The sequence below is a fragment of the Ammodytes marinus genome (genome assembly GCF_949987685.1).
Source record: "Ammodytes marinus genome assembly, contig: scaffold_122, whole genome shotgun sequence".
In the NCBI taxonomy this organism is placed as follows: Eukaryota; Metazoa; Chordata; class Actinopteri; order Uranoscopiformes; family Ammodytidae; genus Ammodytes; species Ammodytes marinus.
Genome location: NW_027648382.1, coordinates 54,994 through 80,000, shown reverse-complemented (window position 1 = coordinate 80,000; position 25,007 = coordinate 54,994). Strand labels below are relative to the sequence as shown.

At 40.4% G+C, this 25,007-nt stretch overlaps 1 protein-coding gene across 1 annotated transcript in view; it reads left to right on the top strand.

Moving 5' to 3' along the window:
- Nucleotides 1-20,822, top strand: part of LOC307270611 (tau-tubulin kinase 1-like) — a gene marked incomplete at its 3' end in the record, with an annotated part of 54,354 nt that extends 33,532 nt beyond the window's left edge. The window contains exons 17-19 of the mRNA XM_080054492.1: nt 17,384-17,591; nt 18,868-20,128; nt 20,402-20,822. Of these exons, the coding sequence (XP_079910618.1) occupies nt 17,384-17,591; nt 18,868-20,128; nt 20,402-20,822 (1,890 nt within the window). The remainder of the gene's footprint in view (nt 1-17,383; nt 17,592-18,867; nt 20,129-20,401) is intronic.
- Between the last annotated feature and the right edge of the window lie 4,185 nt (nt 20,823-25,007).

Here is a 25,007-nt window from a genome sequence, read left to right as displayed (position 1 = left end):
ATATAATTTTTTTTTATTTGTATCATAAAACTCTCACACACACACACACACACACACACACACACACACACACACACACACACACACACGCACACACACACACTCATTGGTAGTTTCCTTTTATAGTAGTTTCCGTAACACTTAAAAAATAAAAGACTGTGATGAGATCGTTCATGAAGTTATGTCTCGTTTGTTTGATGTAAAAACAGCAAAAACAAATCGGATATCACATATAAATGAATGATCTTTTCATTGCTAGTTAAAGTAGCTACGAGGAACTTTTAAATATTTCTGAAACAGTCTCATTTTCCCTCTGATGATCATGAATTACATGTAACAGCAAACGAGATCATCAGTGCAAAGAATGCTATTTTTATATAGTTTTTCTTAATGCCTTTGTCATAGGTATACGCACCCAGGAACAACAGCTGGCGTGGTAAAAACACTACCGCTTTTGTCCAAAGGGGGGCGCTAGAATGAACACAAACTAGAAAGTTCCTCGGAGCAGCTTTAAGTGAGGGTTGGATCTTCCTTTGACTGCTTGTGACACACTAGAACCAGCTGGTATTTTTTTACTGACGTTTTTTTCCTTTGTCATTGGAGTTGAAACTGTTTCCATCTCTTTGCTTGTGGCGTATGACTTCTAGCTGTGTGTGTGTGTGTGTGTGTGTGTGTGTGTGTGTGTGTGTGTGTGTGTGTGTGTGTGTGTGTGTGTGTGTGTGTGTGTGTGTGTGTGTGTCTGAGCTAATTTTTTTATTGTTTAGGAGTGAATGGTAAACACAATGTTTCTCTGTTGGCGCGTTGATGATGTTCTATGACAACTCATCACACTTTCACCAGCTGCTTGCTTTTACACACACACACACACACACACACACACACACACACACACGAGCACGCACACACACACACACACACACACACTAACTAACACACACACACACACACACACACACACACACTGACTGATAATTGAAAACAAGAAACTTTCATGTTGTTTGTCATGATCACACACCTACATCACCATGAATGTACGAGAGATGTCGAATTTTTGTTCTCGTGAGTCTGGAGTCAATTTCCCTTTTCAACACGTGTTTGGGACGGGGGCGGGAATCATGACTAAAGACAGGTCGTTTTTCTTTTACAAACAAAAATGTGCTTTTTCTTACATACGCTCCCTTCAGCCTGCAAACAGCCAGCCAATCAATGACACACGCGTTCATGAGCAAGCGCCGCCATTACTCAAACCAAAACGAAAATTAAACTCGGCGATGGAGAAAGTGGCATTGCATGAACACATAAGCGCAAACGACCGAAGCATTAAGCATTTTATTGAGTAATGTATTTTAATGTGTTCTATGTGTGTGTGTATGTTGGATGTGAGTGGACCATCTGAGTCCTTAATACAGATTATTATTAAGTTAACTGAACTTCTAGTGCGAAATAAACAATAAAACTTTTTCAGGGTTAGAGAGGATGTAATACAAAAAAAACGTACGTGGTCTGTAAGGCTTGCAAAATAGTAATGAAATAAAGCATTGCATATAGCATAGAGGGGCGAAAAGCTTTTGAGTTACGGCCTACTTCACCGGTTTGAATATGAAGGTGTATTGAATTCTGAGATCCTATGTAGTATAAATGTGCAAAAAAAAAAAAAAATCGGTTCATCCTAGCCTGAGAAAAGGCAGAAAGAGTGTTTTTTTAACCCTATATTTCTCTTTCTTGTGACATCACAGAAAGAGAAATATAGGGTTAAAAAAACACTCTTTCTGCCTAACCGATTTCAATTTTTTTCGCACATTTATACTACATAGGATCTCAGAATTCAATACACCTTCATATTCAAACCGGTGAAGTAGGCCTTTAAGGTGAGGCACTGCAGGAGAATAGAGTACAATGTTCAACTTAGAGATATAATCAAAAAACTTTGTCATTTCATCCAGTGACGTAAAAAAATAAAATAAAATTGTTTCAGAAATATTTGAATAAATATGCAAATGTTTCAATATCCAACTACTTATGCAACAGAAACCTATATGTTGGATGAAGCCAAACGTTTACGTATTTCTTACAACACATAATAGTGTCCAAAGTCTGAGCTAGGCATATTTTGGGTACAGTCTTTTTTTCCTTTTTTGAATCAACAAATACTATGTTCATGTCTTAAAAATGCATTTTCATCATGTTTTTTTTTAGAAGAAAATGTCTCCTAAATCAGACAATGGCCAACCTGTGAACAAACCCTTCTGTATTAACCTTCAGAATAGAGCTAAGTCTCAAAAATTACGAAAAAAAAAACATGTTTTTGCCTGCTGTGTCTCGCCTTAAGTGTGTGTGTGCGTGCGTGTGTGTGTGTGTGTGTGTGTGTGTGTTCGTATTAAATCATCAGGATTTAACCTCTGGGGAGTCTGAAATATGCACAACTGATTTCATAAGGCGAATGTGGAATCATTGAATTATTTTTTTTTTATTATAATTTTTTTTAATCATTTTTCTTTCAGCAGGATTTTTCTCCATGTGATGATTTTAAATGATTATTTTCCAGATTTTTTTTCGAATTATATTTCAGTTCCTTTGTACATTCATGTGACCATTTGATTTGCTCATGCACTCATTTATTTTTACGCACTAATAAGTCAGGTTTGGTCCTCCATACTTCACAGGCTGGACGTTATAACATCCACTGATCATTTTTCACTTTTCCCGCAATAGCACCATAAAACAAAGCACACCGTTTGAGGCCTTAGAAACGTGTGCACATATTTTTTCTTAGTGATATGTTAGCTTCGATATCTTTTTTAATTTGTATTTTTTCGCCACGGCTATACTCTCAAAGCGAGCTCTTCGCGGCCAAGCCAAGCAAAGCCAAACCATCGAGGACTACCATTCTTTTTTTCTTCAAATCTTCCCCCCCTTTTTGTCCTGCCCTCCATATATATAACTACTGATGCCTTTGCCCCCCCCCAACCTCCCAACCCTTACCCCACCCACCCACCCCACCAACCAACCAACCAACCTATCGCTTTTAAAAGTACACAGTATGTCGAGTTTCAATCACCTCGAGGAGACACAGAAAAGAGAAAAGCGCGAGGGTGCCACGGGGACAACAGACGAAGAAATAAAGTGATGTTTCGGGGTAAGCACAGTTTAGGAATAGTCCTTTACTTCTGTTCATATCCTTCTTTTTTGCTTTTCTGTTCAGACATATTTCCTCTCCCTAATTTCTCCTCCGTCGTGTGTCTGTGTTTTGTGTGCTTGACGATCCATCTCTCCGTTGTGTTCCTTGGTTTTAAATTTTTTTTATTATTATTATTATTTTTTTTTTTTTTTTTTGCATCTCCTTCAAAAACTTCAAACTGTCAGTTGTCGAGACTCTACCTGTTTGTAAACGTAGTGAAAATCGTTATGTGCAGTGTGTTCGTGCTGGTGACTTTGTGTACTTTCAAAACTGCTTATTTTTTTAATGGGGGGGGGGGGGGGGAGTTGTGGGGGTGTTTTTATCACCAATGTTTTCAGCTAGAGGGGGGATCCATAGCCGGGTGAGAGCAGCCGGATCTCACAGTTTCTCTGAGTTTCTCTCCAACAGATCAGTTCAAATTTCTCCAATCTCTGTCTGTTAGTGGAAGGCAGCCCCTGATTGGTTCATGTAGTCATCAATCTAGCCTCCAGTCAGACCGGACCCTCCCCACTGTCTGTCTGTTAGTGGAAGGCAGCCCCTGATTGGTTCATGTAGTCATCAATCTAGCCTCCAGTCAGACCGGACCCTCCCCACTGTCTGTCTGTTAGTGGAAGGCAGCCCCTGATTGGTTCATGTAGTCATCAATCTAGCCTCCAGTCAGACCGGACCCTCCCCACTTTCTGTCTGTTAGTGGAAGGCAGCCCCTGATTGGTTCATGTAGTCATCAATCTAGCCTCCAGTCAGACCCTCCCCATTTTCTGTCTGTTAGTGGAAGGCAGCCCCTGATTGGTTCATGTAGTCATTAACGTCAACATGGATCGACGAATAAGCTCCTGAGATATGGTTGGTCTCACAAAGCTAGATTGATGACCTTCCCCATGAAAGTGGGGAGGGTCCGGTCTGACTGGAGGCTAGATTGATGGCTACATGAACCAATCAGGGGCTGCCTTCCACTAACAGACAGACAGTGGGGAGGGTCCGGTCTGACTGGGGGCTAGATTGATGACTACATGAACCAATCAGGGGCTGCCTTCCACTAACAGGCAGACAGTGGGGAGGGTCCGGTCTGACTGGAGGCTAGATTGATGACTACATGAACCAATCAGGGGCTGCCTTCCACTTACAGACGGAGATTGAAGTCCACACTCATCTGTGAGAGAGAAACGAAAGTGAAGCTTGCTAGAGATAAGGCTGGTCTCACTAGGCTAGTAGGGAGTCTAGAGTCCGTGCATGAAGTGTGATGAATCTGCAGTCATTCATGTATAATAACACAGTTGTAGCTCCGAATTAACGGCCTCACACGCGTCAACAAACATTTACATTAGCACAAGTAGGACAACGATAAAGGTAACACCAACTTAACTGGCATTTTCCCATCATTCAATGTGAACAACTGCAGAAGAATTATACTTGGACGGACCATGTTAGTCTGACCAAAACAATATGTAAATGTGGCAATATTTAAAGGTGCAGTGTGTAATATGACATCATCAAGAAAGTTCTAGAATGCAACACTCCCTGGGTAACCCCACCCCTTTAGAATAATAACAGAAGCTACAGTGGCCTTCAAGGACAAGAACAATTCTAAATTTTAAACAATGCACCTGATGACATTCCAACTATAACACTTCCAAAATGGCGGTGACAAGGCCTTGGTCCAAAGTATGGCGAAATATGGACATATATGAGACACTTTCTAAGGAAAAAAAGAAAATTCAGCTATTGTGCACTAAATTAAACGTACTTGTGGATATTATAATTATTTTCTACAAAATCTGCTAGGAAATAAAACCCAAAATTCTACACACTGCAGGTTTAACTAATGATATGTAAATTTGCAACACTCTGATACTAGTAAAGACATGATCAAAACAGACATAAAATCTTAAAATTGACCAGTGTTGGAAAAGCTATGTTTGAGCCTGCAGTGTTTTGCCTTAACGTAATTTTTCCCTGATCATAGTTAATACTTTTACCCCGGTATAACTTTTCAACGCAGGACTTTTACTTTGTACTTTTATTTTTACGTAAATATGTGAATACTTTTTCCACCACTGCTACTGTCCAAACGGGTGGTCAGGGAGCCGTAAGATCATTTATCAAAGCATTGTAGCAGCCGATTTTCTGCATGTTTTTAAGAAGAAAATGTCTCATAAATCAGACAATTAACAACCTATGAACACATCCTTCTGTAATAACCTTCGGAAAAGAGCTGAGAATGATTGTGGAAAGTTTAGTTGAGTTTTGAAAAATACCAATGTTGAGATAATGTCCGTTAAAGATGGTTGAATAGGGGAAATATACAGACGCAAACAGACAAAGGTTTAGTCAAATAAACTCCTGAATGTACATTATGGACCTTTGATTTATACTAGTATGAAAGAAGACATGTTATGTTAGAAGCAAAAATCTCAAAATCGACCAGTGCTTTAAAAAAAAAAACGACGTTTCAGCCTGCAGAGTTTTGCATTGAGCACCATTTCTTGATCATACTCAATACTTCTACTCCGGTGAAACATCTTAACTTGAACCTTTTAACTTGAACATTTTACTTGAACATTAAAACACAAATAAATGTAAATTTCTTTTGGACCTTATATATATATCGAGATGTATTAATCTTTCTTTCTCTCTCTGTGTTATTCTGCAGCTGGACGAGGACAGGCACATGCCGCGACCCAACCAGCTCAGACGTCTTGCATCGTACGTTTTCTCCTCGTCGACCCTGGAGACGGAGCATTACCCTCACGGCGGCGAGAGAGGCAGTTTCATCCAACGCAGTCGCTCGGCGGAAAGCAGTCCTGCGCACGTCACCGCGGCGGCCGCTTCAGCGCGCAGACGTCACGCGGGCGGCGGGGGGACTCTACCGACCCCCGGAAGCCCTCGAAGCAGACACTCTGTACTGAATGTGTCCCGGACCCAGCTGCAGCAGATGCTAGCTAAGCTCATGAACAAGAACAACAACAGCTGAGAGAGAGAGAGAGAGAGAGAGAGACTGACTGACTGAGAGACGGACTCAGAGAAATAAAAATAAAAATCACACACACGAGAAGTACATTCACACAAACATATAGGAAGTACATTTACTGATGCACACACACACACACACACACACACACAAACACACACATACACACACACACACACACACACACACACACACACACACAGACACACGCGTGAAGTACATTAAGGGCCTGATCTACTGATATCCGAGATAAATTTTTCGCGCATTCACCTGTTGTGCATATGACAACAGGTGCAAACATAGTTTTTAAATTAGGGGGTTTTGTGTGCGTTACTGATTTCCACCGTTTGATCGCTTGTTCGTAGAGCAAAGTGAGAAATGTAATGCCATTGACTTAGAGGTGTCAGGGGTGGAGGCAGACACGCGCATTACTGAGCTACGGCAAAAAACTTAAATATTCCAAAGAAAACGCGATATGAGGGAAAAGGAAACACTGTCTGTAAACGGGTGGGATGTAGCACAGTGGGTAGGGTGGTCGACCCGCAACTGCAGGGTCGGTGGTTCAATCCCTCGTCTCCCCCGCCAAATGTCCAAGTGTCCCTGGGCAAAGAGACACTGAACCCTGAATGTCTCCTGATAGTTAGCTTGCACCCTGCGTGGTAGCTGCTGCTGCTATCGGTGTGTGAATGTGTGCTCCAGTTGTAAGTCTCTTTGGATAAAAGCGTCTGATAAATGACATGTAATGTAATGTAAACAACAACGACAAATTAACAGTAGGTCAGGCCCTAAAGCGCTTTCACACCTGCAGTTTGGTTTGATTAAATGGAACGCAAGCACCGAAAGCGTACCGAGACCTTGCTGAAGAGGTGGTCTTGATCTATCTATCTATCTATCTATCTATCTATCTATCTATCTATCTATCTATCTATCTATCTATCTATCTATCTATCTATCTATCTATCTATCTATCTATCTATCTATCTATCTATCTATCTATCTATCTATCTATCTCTATCTAGTTGAAGATAAGGTCTTGGTACGCTTCCAAACCAACTCTGGTGCGGTCCGTGCAAAACACACACACACACACACACACACACACACACACGTAGCTCTACCGACTCCTTTCCGAGCGGAGGATCAGAAGAAGAGGAGTAAAAAGTGCTGATGACTGGAAATATTTTCCATGCAATAAACTAAAAACTAAAAAAAAAAAATAAATAAATAAAAAATATTCTAAAAGCCTCTCGTCAAACCTTATAATGTTGCACACGCCACCGACCTGGCGCACTGGAGGAAACCATGTGACACTCAATATTTTCCTCCGTGAATCTGTGAAGAAAAAAAGAATTGGAACGTTGGAATGAGGCTGCTAGCAGACTGTTAAGCGTGTGCGGTATCTTGTGCATTAATTAATAAATTATTTTATTATTTATTTTAGTTTTTTTTTTTTTTTTTCGTGCTTTTTGCTGCTGAAATGAAAAGGAACGATCGACGAGGAATGCAGGTCGTCCCGGCGATCACGTTTTTGGACTTTGTGTAATCTGTCTGTGTCCAAAACTACACACACACACACACACACACACGGACAGACACACACACATTGACACACGCATGGACAGACACACACACACACACATTGACACACGCACATGGACAGACACACACAAACACATTGACACACACACATGGACACACACACATGGACAGACACACACATGGACAGACAAACATGGACAGACACACACATAGACACACACACACACACACACACACACACACACACACACACACATGGACAGACACACACACACACATTGACACACGCACATGGACACACACACATTGACACACACACATGGACAGACACACACATATTGACACACGCACATGGACAGACACACACATGGACACAGACAGACAGACAGACACACACATAGACACACACACACACACACACACACGACCCTCAATAATCACCATCCGCGTTCACAAAAGCAATACACCGAAACCGCTTCACCACACCACACGTCTGCACCAACACAAGACCAGTGATCCAAATGAATCCATGTAATGTTGTGTGTGATGTCACAAGAACTGATGCTACTGATGACAAATGTCAACAATGAAATTCTAGTCTGCCATCAAATTCAAAAAAGAAAAAGGTCTACACACACACACACACACACACACACATATGCACACACACACACACACACACACACACACTAAAAGGGAAAACAAGAGTTAACACAATGACTTTTATTAAACCACAAAATAAAAGCCTTCAAGACAATTTTATATAAATGTTGTAAAAAAAACACAAACATTTCCAAAAATTCAAAAACACCATTTATTCATTTAAAAAAAAAAACTGAAACTTTCGTGACAAACTCCGACTATTTCTTATTTTCATTTAGAATGTAGCAGTTGCTTTTTTAAGTTGCTTCTTTTAAAGAAAACAGTTTTATATATTGTTGTATTTCGCTGTAACGGAGCTGCCTCTTTGCATTTCACGTACACATTTTTCCTAAAGACCTACTTCACCTGGTGGGAATATGAAGGTGTATTGAACTCTGAGATCCTATGTAGTATAAATGTGCAATTTTTTTTTAAATCGGTTCATCTTAGCCTGAGAAAAAAGAGAGAAAGAGTGTTTTATGGTCTCACTGTCTAACCCTACATTTTCCCATGTGTGACATCACACATGGTAAAATGTAGGGTTAGGATTAACAGGACAGCTGGGCCAAGGGAAGACTGAGGAAAGACTGAGGGAAGAAAAACCTCATTCATTATATTATAATAGCGATCTTATAATGATTGAACGCCGGTTCCGTATGGGTGAAGTATTCCTTTAAAACAGTTTTTATGATTGGTTGGAAGCTTGACATAGAGCATCATGGGAAGGGTGACATCACCTAGTTTATAATTGGCCTGTTATCACTTAGTTTGTTGCATGGCTTGTTTGAACTGATTATTATTTTATCTTGAGTTTATGACCTGCTACATACTCCGCGAGAAGAAAGAACAAACTTCTCTCTGACTGAGCTGCGAGAAGTTCTTTCTGGTCTGGACATTTCATACTTCACAAGAACTCAAGTGCCGAACTCCTCACCGCGGCACACGTCACACGCTGTTACCATAGTAGCTAGTGCCAGCTGATTTTCCTCATTGACTTCAGACTGACCAATCACCCAATAGTTCTCGGACAAGCTGCGAGAAGAAAGTTCGGCCCGGACGATGTGTCGAGAACAAGCTGCGAGAACAGCTGAACAAGAGCTGAGAGCAGAAAATTACGTCATTTTCTTCTCGCAGCTCTGTCACCGAGAAGTTTGTTCTTTCTTCTTGCAGAATTTGTAACAGGCTTTAGGTGGTCCTTTGAGTTCAACACTTAAGGTTATGTTTCCATCTCCTCGTGAAGCTAATCTTTTGAAAATTCGCGAAAAAAGAAAAAAGGTTTAGGACACGGTGTTGGTTATTGTTGGGTGTTTATGGGCTTTCTGGTTTTGTTAATTGTCTCTGATGGAGCTAAGTAACTGAACTGTGGAGTAGTGTTGAGAAAAAAAACCTACAAGCTTCACTGTGTAGAGAAATCTTTCATGTGGGGGTCTCCGGAGAGGTTTTTTTTATTCCTGACATGTTTTTCTTCATCGCAATTTTCTGACCGCTGTTACTTCACTGCTGCACTTTATCACTGAGTAGACCAGAGAGCAGGGGAGGTGGGGGTCACTATATGGATGCAAAACACAGATGCAATAAGTGAAATGACTAAAACGTCTTTAAATGGGCTTTCTGATGGCTTTTGTGAACCTTTTAATCAGTTATCGTTTGCGTGTTTTTGGTATCAATACACCCCACCACGCTTAAGGTTATTGAAATGACGACTTTGCCAACGATGAAGTGTTTGAGATTTGATTGAAAAGTTGGAAAAATGTTCATAAGGGCTTTACGGGGTCCAGAAATTTGGACCAAATCGGACCGTAGACATCGCCATTTATAACCGTCCTTCTCTGTCTAAATAAAGGCCAGAATGGGACGACCTGATTTAGCCCAAAAACGACATGCTCTGAGGCTTCGAAATGGAATTTTGTCATCACATTTGTCATGTTTCAGAGCCAATCATATTACAGCAATAGATCTCCGGTGAAGTTCGGTAGATATTCTACGATGTTACATATTACTTTGAATGAATCTGTGTTTGAGTTATTCTAAGAGAGGCGTGGAGGTTGTGTTTGGTTGGTCTTATCCACCATGTTACTTAAGCCCGTATCTCACTGGGCTGCGAATGTTTGCGACAAGTTGGAGACTGCATTCGCGAGGGAGTCTCTAAACTGTCTTGAAACGTTTGCTGGGGTCTCAATTTCCTCGCATGAGTCACAGAGCCTCGCAGTCCTGTCGCTTGAATTTTGAACATGTTAAAAAAATGTGTGCGACAAATCTACTCTCAAAATAGTCTCAGAGTCGTCGCAGGTGTGTCGCACGCGTCGCAAACCCTTCTCAATTTAGTCTCCGCGAGTCAGAAAGTAGTGTGAAAGTGTGAGACATATGAAACTAAATTGCGACTGATTTGAGACAAAAATTAGACTGACATTCCGTTCATGCGACGCTCGCCAGATGTTCGCTAGACATAAATGCGAGCTCCTTGAAATTTTTGGCCAGGACATTCACAAACGTGTCGGGAGGAACCAACTCAGTGAGACTGCAAGTGAAAATTGTGGCTAATTTGCATATTTTCTCGCAATTTTGTGTCTCCAACTTGTCGCACACTGTCGCAGCCCAGTGAGATACGGCCTTTACTACGAGAGCAATGAGCCATTGTTCATTGTTAAATTGCTTCTGAACGTCAGTCAAACAGCTTTCTTAGAATCCAGAACATTTTTTCAACGTGTTTGGGAGGAGACTTCATGAGCCTACAGCTAGGAGTGCTATTCTGTGCAATGAAAGCCAAACAGTTGCTTTCTCAATGTGTTAAAGGGCTACATTACCTACTTATGCACCACTTGCTGTTTCGTTTTGCTTAAGCTTGAGGCATTGCTATTAGCCGGGTGCTCATCGCAGACAACCTGGCTGTGTTCTAAAAGCCCTACTAACGCCCTACTCATACTAAAAGCCCTACTAACGCCCTACTCATACTAAAAGCCCTACTAACGTCCTACTCATACTAAAAACGTCCTACTCATACTAAAAGCCCTACTAACGTCCTACTCATACTAATTTCGACATCAATTTAAGTATGTTGTGGTTGTGTATGCGAGTTTGTGTAGGTGAGAAATGCCCGGATGAGTACTAACTTCCGGGAAGATTTTGTGTATGGATCGATAGGTTACTTTTCCTACTCAACCGCCCCACAATGCATTGCGTCCTTTCAAACAACACAGAAGTTTTTTTTTATTATTCTTTATTGCTTCTGTATACTTCAGTGTAAATGGTCCGACGAACCTCGCATACACAATGGATGGTTAAGTAGACAGTATGTTGTATATACATGTTGAGTATGTAGGAGGGAGGACGTTAGTGGGGCTTTTAGTATGTAGTATATACACGTTGAGTACGCAGGAGGGAGGACGTTAGTAGGCCGTTTTCGGACACAGCCCACGGGTTTGTTTCCATGCTGCTTCGTGGCTGTCCTGCCCGAGTTAATATTTAGCACATCGCGACACTACAGCCACTTTGAGAGAATGTACTATGAAGTGGTCTAGCTGCTATCTTTATTTTGCACGGCTGCAAAATTATTCACCTACTGTACAAGATTGTCACTGATAGATGTTGATGTTTGTCGTTTGTAGGCAATGTGGCCGGTTTGATATTCTGAGGGTTTGATATCCTTAAGAAAAAACACCACGGTTTCACTGTATCCTTGTGTTTCAATTACGGCTCGAAAAATGTCTTATTTTGATATGTCTGGCTAAAAAACAAAAAATAATAATTCCCGGCTACACACAATCTTATTACTTTTAAACATATAGAGTATTCTAATCATTAAAGGCCTACTTCACCGGTTTGAATATGAAGGTGTATTGAATTCTGAGATCCTATGTAGTATAAATGTGCGAAAAAAATTGAAATCGGTTCATCCTAGCCTGAGAAAAGGCAGAAAGAGTGTTTTTTTTAACCCTATATTTCTCTTTCTCGTGACATCACAGAAAGAGAAATATAGGGTTAAAAAAAAACGTACTTTGTAAATATTACTGTGATGTCTTTTACTGTGACATCACAGTAATATTTACAAAGTTAGGACACATTTATACTACATAGGATCTCAGAATTCAATACACCTTCATATTCCCACCGGTGAAGTAGGCCTTTAACACACTTAATAGATCAATAAATACAATTAAATACATAAAACAATGCAAATTCTAATTATTTCAAACAGCAATTTAAATTTTAAAAAGCTAATACTTTACAATGGTATGACGGGAAATAATCGCGGTTTTGAAATCTTTACTTTTTCAAACCATGAAACAGGATATCGGCCCATGGCAAGTCTTTTGTTTCGAACTCAGTGCCGCACTCACCCTGCCTTCCAAATCTCATACTTTTTCGTTTTTCAACTACACTACATAGTACATACTAAAGTACGGATGAGTTTTAGGGCCACGGGAGATAAAAAAAAGAAAAAAAACAGATAAGGAAGATTTTTTTTCATTATGTCAAGAAATGTCATAAATAAAAAAGACAAATACTGCAAAAAAAATTCTATTGGAGTTAGTGGGGCATTTATATATGTTCAGCATACTACAATTGACGTGCGTGTATTGGGGACATCCTATATCTTTTTCTGGCATACTGAATAGTAGGGAAGTATGGGGATTGGAACGCAGGGTCAGTTAATAACAAAAGCTTTTTGAGTGGGCTTAATCTGCAGCATTGAACTCGTACAAAGAGACTGTTTAAGGTCTGTCTCCACTCTTTGCATGAGATCTGTTGTTTTCGTACCACACGCACCACTGACTGTAAAACGACTGAACACAGCACTGTACTGTAATTACAACTGTTAAAAACACACACAATGAATTATACACTTCATGAGTGAAAAAACGTCTGTGATTTTTTTTTTTTTGGTAAATAATTCTTGCTGTTTCTATAGTGGATACTCACGGGTCAGCTGAGGTTTAACGAGAGAGCAGCAAATGCCTTTTTTCAGTCCTGATATCTCAGAAATATACGCTTTTATTCTGCATCGCACACGTGAACATAAACGTACATCCTGTTCAGACTGTTAGTGGAGGAAGTCAGGATTCACAATGCTGGATAGATTAGTTTTTTTTTTTTTGTTATTTATTTATTTACATCTTTTATGTCTCAAAGGCCATTTTCCACACGCACACAGATATTTAAAAAATTACATTTTTTGGTCCACCATTTGCAGATATTTCCCGTCCACACACAACAACGTTAAAAACTATTGAAAACAGTGACTTAAAGCTGGGGTGGAGGATTTGGATGAGAAAGTGGCAGTTGGGATAGAGATTCGAATCCAAATACCTCAACCGCTCCACCTGTTCTCTTTGGTCCCTCCCCTATGGTCCCTCCCTGACACGCTCTACACACCAACAAAGTCGTGCCAAAGTGAATGGACAGTCCCAACAGCCAATAAGAACAGAGAATCGGAGCCTCGCTCTGATTGGTCAAAGTGTATAGCTCATGTTAACTTTGACCAATCAGAAATCACATACCCCAGCTTTAATCATGCCAGGCCACTAGGGGGCGATAACGTGTGACATCAAACACCACAGAAGAAGAACATTGTGAGCATGAGGCACACTGAGCGTCTTTTTGAGCGAGCGGCAGAACTATGGTTGCGTTCCGAATCACATACTCTTTTTTCTATTCTACATACTACATCCGACGATAAAAAGAATCTATTTAGGATGCAGTAGGCATACTAACTCTTGGCCAGGTCATTCTTGAAAAAGAGATTTTAATCTCAATGAATTTTACCTGGTTAAATAAAGGATATTGATACTATTGGGACATAGTTTCCTCTCTTATTTCATCCTAACATGGCTCCTTAATCTTGCCTCTTGCTTTTATATCCGTTGCATCCCCGTTTGTTTTCATATGGAAGCTTCGTCGATGTGACGTCACTTCACGTGCGCACTGGATTGTGGGTCAGAATCGGCCAAATAGGATGCACTTTTCAACACTAACAATCTTGGCCGCATGAAGTAGGACATCCGGGTACTTCTAACCATCCTAAATCTGGCCACAAGAATCGGGACATCCTAAATCTTTTTTCTACCAAACTATATAGTAGAAAGTATGCGATTCGGAACGCAACCTATGTTTATAATGTTGTAGTTGTAAAGCTAGGTCGCAATTGGATTGAATGGGATTGAATTTTCTCTCAACCGTAAACATGTGAAGTGCAAGTCCAAGATATCTGTAAGTCTGGCAGTACACTGTACACACAAAATGTGTTCTTAAAAAACCCAAATTCGTCTCAATATAATGCTGTGAGAAACGCTTGTATAATGACTCCAAGTATTGATTTGATGAAGTGCAAAATTTCAATGAATAAACATTTTGCCGGGCATCTGAAATACGGCCCAATTTTTTTTTTTTCGCTAAAAGGCGTTTTTTTTTTTTTCAGTAAGAACACGTCAAACTTATTATTGTTTGGACTACTGTGTTACTCAAACTGCTGCTACTCATATTACGCAAAATGTTTATTTGGTTAAAGTTGATTAAAACAACGCAAATATTAAACCTTATAACTTATAAATAAAACATGTATTCTTCTTTAGTTAATTGGGAACTGTTGATATGTAGGAATGCAGTGTTTAGATGTGTTGGTGAACAGTAGTGCTGTGCAGTCGTCGAACTAAAAATGAGGTATATTTTATCCCTTGAAAAATCTGCATTTTGAAGGAATTTAATAATTTCGTCACGTAATTTTTCTCAACTCGATATATGTGGATTTAACATAAACTGTTAAAACTGTTAAGTCCAACTCTATTACAAAGTCTGCCAGAAAACATTTATACCTCATGAACCCCCCCCCGCCCCCCCCCACACACACACACACACACACATTAGAACTATATAAATGTAAAAGAAAACTATATAACGCGTCTCCCAAACATACATTTTATCGCATATTTGATGTTAGTGCTGCTCTATGGAATAACAGGGTGATAATGTACAGATTAAGTGTCTGTAGAATGAACAGAACTGCATTGTGTCTTTATAGCTGAGCACTATAGTCTCCATGTTTGTTTTATTTGAGCTGTACGCCACATTCACCAGTTTGTTTATCAGATCAGTGTGGACCTCGTGTGTGTTTCTAAAAGTTGATTCTCAAAGGAACATTCAGATATTTTAGGAAAACGGTTTGTAGCTGAAATTAGACAAATACTGATTTCACCTGTGTGTATCCAGAGAAAGTTCCCTGGACGTGTGTTGGCTAGCTAAGCTCATAGTGGGGCGCATTAAGACATTTCTGGGAAGAATTGTGCAAAAATATGATATAATATAATGTATAAACATGAATACATGACATTTGGTGATTTATTTTATAATTTTTTTTTATTTTAAGATAATTTTTTGGCATTTTTTTTTACTTTATTGGACATATTTAGGAGAGACAGAGTTGAAATGGGGCAAAGAGGGGAATGACATACTAGTTGAATCTATCCCTGCGTTCTAAATCTCATACTCTTTTGTTTTTCTTTTCTACATACTACATCTGACCATAAACAGAATCTAGTTAGGATGCAGTAGGCATACACTTGGTACATACTTTAACTAATTTATTTCATCATAACATGGCGCCTTGATCTTGCCTCTTGCTTTTATATCCGTCTCGTCCCCATTTGTTTTCATACGGAGGCTCCGTCGATGTGATGTCACTTCAGGTGCGCACTGGATTGTGGGTCAGAATCGGCCAAATAGCATGCTGATTTTAACACTAAAAATCTCATCCGGATGTAGTGCGACGTCCGGGTATTTTTTAAGCATACTAAATCCAGCCACAAGAATTAGGACATCTTAAATCTTCTTTTTTTTAACCATACTTAACAGCCGAAAGTATGGGGACTGGAACGCAGGCTTAGTCCAGGCACAGTTGGTAGTGTTTCACAAAATATCTGAATGCCTCTTAAAAAGGTTTTTGCAATAACATCAGAGTTTGTGTCTTGTTCTGGTGGTAAAAAGGATTGAAGAGCTCACAGTTTAAGTTCAATGTGATGATCCGTGGGTGTCTGTCGCGTGTAAAATACATGTAAGCCTTTCTTTTCTATCACTAACTATACGATTGTACAGTTCTGCTTGTATGATTTTCAGGTGAAGCATGTATTTTAAAAATTTTGTAAAAATCCAAAATGATGAAAATTGCTGTGTACACATATACAGAAATGTAGAAAGTAATTAGGTTTGCAGTTAATCTCTCAATAGCATGATACATCGCGGGGTTTAAGTATGAAATGTACAGGCTGTATGTTAAATATTTATGAAAGGAAAACACTTGAAAAATCACCTGACTGTGTGCTGTCTAAGGATGAACTCTGCAATGCATTTTTTTGTGCCTTTTATATCAATGTATGTAATCTAGACAATCTTGAAAAGCTTGTGTACTACCAAAATGACATTAAAATGGTTTTGGGGGCAAATACAAAATACTTCAAGACGTCTTTGTATGTAAAGCATTGTCATTGATAGCTAGACAGACAGACAGACAGACAGACAGACAGATAGATACATAGATAGATAGACAGACAGACAGACAGACAGACAGACAGACAGACAGACAGACAGACAGACAGACAGACAGACAGACAGAGAGACAGACAGACAGACAGACAGACAGACAGACATTACTTCAAGACGTCTTTCTTACTGTTTGACGAATGGTAAAGTGTGCCAAATCACATTATCTTCATCTAAAACGTAAACAATGTAAAGCATTGTCATTGATAGACAGACACAGTGTGTGTGTGTGTGTGTGTGTGTGTGTGTGTGTGTGTGTGTGTGTGTGTGTGTGTGTGTGTGTGTGTGTGTGTGTGTGTGTGTGTGTGTGTGTGTGTGTGTGTGTGTGTGTGTGTGTGGTGCATTGTGTTTGTGTGTGTGTGTGTGTGTGTCTGTGGTATAATGTGTTGAGTTGCTGTGTATGTGACCTGATGATGCTCTGCTCAAATGAAGAAGTTTCTAACGGATTAATAAATAAATAAATAAATAAAGTTAATTAAATTCAAATTAAAACTGAATAAAACATTCTCATTGTATTTGTTTTCTAGGTGTTGTCGCCCACGGAACAGAGCGCGCCCTCGCCGACCTCCCCGGACTATCGGACGAAAGCGCAGATTGAAGAGAAGGAGCTTTTCCACATGCTCCCTCAGCTACAAGTGAAGAGAGCCGACTTCCTCACGGTTATGCTGACCGGTACTTTGCCCCAGCGCCGGAGTTTTGCCACGCCCGACGAACAAGAAGTCCTCGAGTGTCCAGGTATCTTTCCTTGTTTTTGTCTTTATGTTTATTTCTTTCTTTATTAAAGGCCTACTTCAGCGGTTTGAATATGAAGGTGTATTGAATTCTGAGATCCTATGTAGTATAAATGTGCAAAAAAAATTAAAATCGGTTCATCCTAGCCTGAGAAAAGGCAGAAAGAGTGTTTTTTTTTTAAAAACGTACTTTTTAAATATGACTGTGATGTCACAGTAAAAGACATCACAGTAATATTTACAAAGTAAGTTTTTTTTTAACCCTATATTTCTCTTTCTCGTGACATCACAGAAAGAGAAATATAGGGTTAAAAAAACACTCTTTCTGCCTTTTCTCAGGCTAGGATGAACCGATTTCATTTTTTTTCGCACATTTATACTACATAGGATCTCAGAATTCAATACACCTTCATATTCAAACCGGTGAAGTAGGCCTTTAAGGACAAATGCATTAAAAACATTGTTTCATATTATAAAAACATAAAACAGATGCCACGCATACAGGTGTTAGTCGAAACTAATTTGCAACCCCTGTCCCTGATTAGGCATCTCCTAAAAAATTCACATGAATAAATGTCTCCTGTATTTGATGTGTTCTGTGTTCTGCATTCCTATTTGTGTGTAATTTTTTAGTAAAGGCCTAAATAGGGACAGGGGTTGCAAATGAGTCTTGACTAGAAACCTGTATGCATGGTATCTTATTTATATTTTATATGAAACAATGTACAATGTATTTGTCCCTGCGCAATTAACTTCTAACTAACTAACTAACTAACTAACTGCACGTAAACATTTTGCAGATGAATGTACTACTCTGTGATTTCTCTATTGGTTTGTTTTCTGTGTTGTGTACATGACATCTATTTTTTTGTCTATCAGTCCTGAGAGAGGGATCCCCTTAATCTGTCACACGCACACACACGCACGCACGCACGCACGCACACACACACACACACACACACACACACACACACGCACACACACACACACACACACACACACGCACACACGCACACACGCACACACGCACACACGCACACACACACACGCACACACACAAGTATCCCTTTCTCTGTCCCGCTCCCTTAGGTTTCATAATTTATCCCTGTTAAAGGGTTTTTTACTGGGAGTTTTTCCTCTGTCGAGCTAAGGGTCTAAGGGCAGATGTTATCACTCTGTGTTTTTGGTCTATGAAGTCCTCTTGAGTCAAACATGTGCTGTTTGTGATTGTGATATCGGGGCTATTTTAATAAAAACTGATTTGATTTAAATTTGTTTAGGGCCAAAGGATGACGACGTCACGAAGAGCGAGTCGAACAGCGAGGCCAGTCAGAAGAGCACCGAACGCAGCCAAGACGCAGCACCTTCTACGCTCATGGCAGAAGACCAGAAGGGCCAGAAGGAGCACGCCTCCACAGCCGACGCAGACCCTGACTTGGAGGACGCTTCCAAAACCCTCGTTCTTTTCTCTCCGGGAGACACTCGTAAGTCTCCCTCTGGCGGCGAACACGGGCTAGACGGTCTAGAGTTGGCCACACCGTGCGCCCTCATATCCCGCAACGATCGCCTTCTAGTCGGGGAAGCGATTCAGCCCGAACTCTCTGAAACCGGCCGCCTGTCCCCGGCGCTCAGGTCAGATCTCAGGCCTTCCACTCCCATCGCTCCAGCATCGCCGCCCTTCACAAAAGTCGAGCGCACTTTCGTCCATATCGCAGAGACGTCCCACCTCAATGTCATGTCCTCCAATGGCCACTCTTCCAAGGAAAGCGACCGGGAAGTTTTGGTGATCATGAAGGCGTCAGCAGTAGTAGAGGATGACACACATGAGCAAGGCGTAGCACCAGGGTCTCCAGAAGAGGGGGAAGATGCTACACCAGTGGACAACAAACAACCCAATACTGAGAATGGTCCGTCGATTGTCCTTGACCAGTCTTTGGAGGCGGTTCCAGAATCCACGTCACCATCTCACGAAAAGGCAATTGAAGAATTGTCACAGGAACCTAAGAAAGAGCCTTCGACAAGTGACGAAGTTGCCGGCAAGATTCCGACAACCGAATCGGAAATCCCGACCGTCGTAACGCCCAGAATTCGAAGCCGGATTCCAGTACTGATCTCGGAGGAGGATTCTGGTTCGGAGCGGTCCTCTTCGCAGTCGGCTCGGGCCAGGCTTCAGCAGCGCGTCAGGCAGATAGATTTGGCTCGAATGTTGGTGCAGAAGCAACAGGGTCGCTGGATGAGACGGAGGATGTTGTCCGGCACGTCTTCATCGGTGTCTTCGGAAAACGATCGGAGGATTTCTGAAACTCTTTCCACCGCGGGCTCCGAAGAGGACACGCATAACACCTCGGACGAGTCTAGAAAGAGCTCAAACCGGCTCAAACCGACCGAAGAGCAAGGCTCAAGCAAGGAGTGCCGGAGCAGAATCCCGAGGCCTGTCACCCCCATAAAAAGGCCTTCGGCGGTGGGGATGGCTGCTGCTGCTTCTCCTCTCTCAATACCAGACTCCAGCACTACTAAAGGAGCTTCAACCTTCACCAACGGGTACGGCTATTCTTTATTTTTCTCTTCTGATGTATGATACCTTGAATACTTACATAAATAAATGAATAAAAGCTGAATCCCAATTGAATGCCGATCCCTTATATTAGCTGGGTTTGTTTACACATTTGTCTCAACGACTCTTTGGCCTTGTCCTGAGCCTGATAGAGAGGCAACAAGCAAGGATAGAAATAAGTAGTTGAAGCAGTTTGATAAAATACTTTTATTAAATTAAAAAATAACTAACCTACTTTTATTTCACTCCTTTGTCCACAGGAGTGGGAAAATCGGTCTAAGCACTCTGAGCAGTCAAAGAAAATCCAAACCCGCCGCCACACCCAGGTCATCCTCCCTGTGTCCCCGTCAATCGGCTGCCCCTGCCCCGTCCGGCAGCCCCCGAATGCCCCTAAGAGTCCTGTTTGGAACCCGACGCAGCCTTAGCTCCAACCACTGCCGGACTGACAGCCCCTCCCCACAAAGAGCATGTCCGTCCAGGCAGCCGCTGTCGGTTCGAGCCCCGACGCTCCCCATGCTTCCGCCCAGGACTACAACAACAACAGTAACCATGAGACGCAGCGCTTCGCATGAAACCGCCCCTCAAACCTCCGCGAACAACACCGCTAGAATCAGGCCCAAGTCCATGTGTGTGGTTAAGGGGAAGCCAAGCGCCAAGGAGAAGACGGTGTCCGCTAGATAATACAAAGAGACAAAACGCTGAGACATGTTTGTGTATAATTATTAATCAGTCTTCGGACAAGCTACAAGCTACAAGCTACAAGCTACAAGCTACGCCTCAAATAGGGATGCACCGAAATGAAAGATTTGTGTCCGAGTTTTTTTTAATTTGATTTATTTTTTGACAATTTTTGCACCATTGCATTAAAGGGACAATGTGTAACATTTTAAGTAATTTATCAGCTAACATCAATATCCTCATTCATAAATATGTCCTCATTGGTGTAAAATCACCTCTGCCAATAATCTGAATTATCCTCCTGAGCGGAGAATTATAAATATTAATGTTGCTTTTTGTACATTGAGCAGGCAGGTCTTATGGAGGCATCCATGTTGGTTGGAATGTCATCAGGTGCATTGTTTAGAATTTAGAATTGTTCTTGTCCTTGAAGGCCACTGTAGCTTCTGTTATTATTCTGAAGGGGCGGGGTTACCCAGGGAGCGTTGCAATCTAGAACTTTGTAGAACTTTCTTGATGATGTCATATTACACAGTGCACCTTTAAATAGCCCAACTGTGCAACAATGTAATAACGGCTGCTAACGTAATCACCGCGGACAACTTAGTAGTTTTTCAGGTTTTATTGTGATACAAGACGATAATGTAGTTTCTTAGCAAACATTTCTGAAACAATTTTGGCGATTATTCAATAAGCTATTACATGTTTGACTGGTTTTGATACTTTAATGCCAATAGCGTAAACTTAAATGAAGTGATATCAGTATATTATTACTTTATCAGCTCCAGTTATTACAATTCTAAAGGATTTCTTAAAACCTGTCCAATAATGTAATAACCAGCCAGTAAAATAAAGCACATTGGTTATTGGTTTAGAGATTTTATTTTGTGATTCCCTGGTCACTATTTATCACGTTAAAAACTTAAAAATTATCATGTTATTGGCGTTTATTAATTTTTTTTTTTTATTGTCTTTGTTTACCTTTCAGAGAAAAATCCATAAACTACAATTTAAATATATTAATTTAAAAAAGTTTTTTTTAAGCATTCCAGCAGACACTATACAAAAAAAAAGCACTTAAAATAAAATTAGCATTAAATTAGTAAAATAAATATTTATTTTACCATCTGTCACTCAACATCACTCCATGCTGGATGCTATTTTATTACGTCATAAAAAAGGAAAATAATTGTTGACTAATTGTTTTTATTTTAATTTTTTATTGATATTTTCGGCTAAGAACATTCGGTGCATCCCTAGCCTCGAAAAGGTCCTCACCTGACTCCATATTAGACTGTGATGTTACAAGAACTTCCTTCGATTTATTTCATATTTCACGGATCTCTTATATTTCCCAAGGACAGCTTAACAAACTCTCTCCATGGGCTTCCAGTAATGTTGACAGACTGTCACACGGGAGCGTCGCTGCCATGGTGCTATGGATGTGTCTGCTTCTCCCTCGTCAATTATCCGATTTTAAAGGGACATTCGAGTAAATTTAAAGTGTGGTGATGTGAGGTTCTTATGCATCGTTAGTGTGTTACCTTGTGGAGATGGTGGTCAGTCACACACACACACACACACACACACACACACACACACACACACACACACACACACACACACACACACACACACACTACACACACACACACACACACACTGACTTTTGCTACATCTCCCCTGAACTCCTTATGCACCTCCAACTCCATAAGGTAACACACTAACTATGCAGAAGTACATCATTCAACCACTCTTCAAAAATACTGCACTATTCCTATAAGTTTCTTTCTGGAGCTGAAATCATGTCCAGTTTTGAAGAGACTCTCTCACACATACTCCCAGCTTCTTTTCCACAGCTATACTACTATTCTATGGACAGTATCCTGCTTGGTTCACATTGCATGGTGACGTATATCACAAATACATCTGAATCTGTGTAGAAGGACATCCGTACCTTCAAATGATTTCATATAGTTCTCCTCCTCCTATTGGGGTAAACATGCCAACAACAACAAAACATCTAATTAGTCTGGATTGAATGCCCGAAGTATGTTAATAGCATAAGAGATCCCTAAGTATATCCTTTGCTCATTATGCTCTTGGATAAAGAGAATGGAGATTGTGGATGTGAACACAGAATAAATAGCTCGCCTCCTCCTCATGCTGTGACAATGGGCATGCTTTAATCATTCCATATATTTTCTGGGTGTTTTTATTTTGTTTATGCTCTGATCTGTATATAATAGAATCATTAAACCATCATACATAAAGACATCTTTATTTTTTATCTTGCAAAGCAAAGTGTACATTTAAAGTCTTTAACCTTCTGTTCCGATGTGTTTGTTCTGCAAGAGCCTGAAATTGAACAACGACCCGAAAAGTAATTTAAAAAAAAAAATTAATAATAAAACCGAAAATCGTAATAACTGGCCGATAATGTAATGTAACAAAATGCTGAACCCAAAACGTAAATGTGTGTGTGTGTGTGTGTGTGTGTGTGTGTGTGTGTGTGTGTGTGTGTGTGTGTGTGTGTGTGTATCAAAGTTTGTGTATGAACACTTTGAGCCTTGAATTACATAGAACTATTGAAATAATTCCTTCGTTGAAACTACACTCTTCATTGGTGCATTTCGCCCTTTAATCCATACATGGTTGACTCACTGATGTTATATATTTATTACGCTATTAGGCAAGGCAAGTGTATGTATTTCTATAGCACAATTCAGACACAAGGCCACTCAAAGTGCTTTACAGGGGCAAGATTAAAATACATAATACACATTAGAAAAGCAAAGGAGTAGAAAAATAAATTAGGACAAACATATTTTGCTTGCTCCACAATGTAATAACTAACCCAAAATGTAATAAGTTTTTTTACGTTTTGGTGTCAGTATTGTGCCACATTATCGACGGTTATTACTTTTTTTTTTTATTATTATTACATATTTTAGGTTTTAAGTTAATGTAAAGCGCTTTGGGGCTGAGAAAATCGGCTAAAAAGCGCTATGTAAGTGAAGTCCATTTACCATTTACCATTTTAGGTCCTTGTTACATTTCGGGCCCTTACGTGGCACTATGCCTGTTTTTTAACGCATGAGAAAAACAGGGTTAACCATGAGAGGAAGTTATTACGCGCTTGGACTCTGCAGAGGTCTGCTGGTTGTTGGGGCTCGTCTTGTGTGTGTGAGACGTCGATGGGCACTGAGCTGTGAACAGTAAAGTCTTGGTCATGTGAAAAAGGGATTCTTGTCTTTCTTTTCTTCACTGGTTATTTGGGGTAGAGAGAGAGAGAGAGAGAGAGAGAGAGAGAGAGAGAGAGAGAGAGAGAGAGCGACAGACAGACAGACAGACATTACATTGTTTTGTACACATTCACCCATTCACACACACATTCATAGCAGCAGCTACCACGCAGGGTGCAAGCTAACTATCAGGAGACATCTAGGTCTGTGGCGGGGAGACGGGGGATCGAACCTCCGACCCTGTGACCCAGTGGACGACCGCCCTACACACTTCACCACAGCTGCAGAGAGTTCTGCCTTTTCAGTAGATCAAAAGATCAACCTGGTTTTATTCAGCGAGCTCAGCAACATACACAACGTATTCTAACAAGAGTAAATGATTTAAAATAGGACATACAAAAAAACAAAGAAAGTCAAAGGACTAAAAAAGACACCATGGTCCACAGAGCCCAAAATCTGAGGAACTCTAATTTACCATCACATCGTTTTTAAGATACAATATCAAACTATAAGGTTATTTATAAGGTAATAAAATGAAATAAAAGCAATTAATTGGTTATATGTCATATCATAAAAACATCTACTAAGTTTTGTTCTGCAAGTTTAGCAAAAAACTCCAAAAAAGGTCCAAAAAGCCCTGAGCTAAGCCAAGACCAACGCCGATTTAACATCTCATTATTTAAAAAAAAACATTATTTCTATAGTGGTGTGTGTGTGTGTGTGTGTGTGTGTGTGTGTGTGTGTGTGTGTGTGTGTGTGTGTGTGTGTGTGTGTGTGTGTGTGTGTGTGTGTGTGTGTGTGCGTGCGTGCGTGCGTGCGTGCGTGTGTCTGTGTGTCTGTGTTTGTGTTTAGAGGGGCACACACTTTTCAGAGGGGGAGGGGCCGAGGGGTGAATTGGTATTCAACCTTAATGTTACAGAGTAAAGTGGTGTGAAGTTATTAA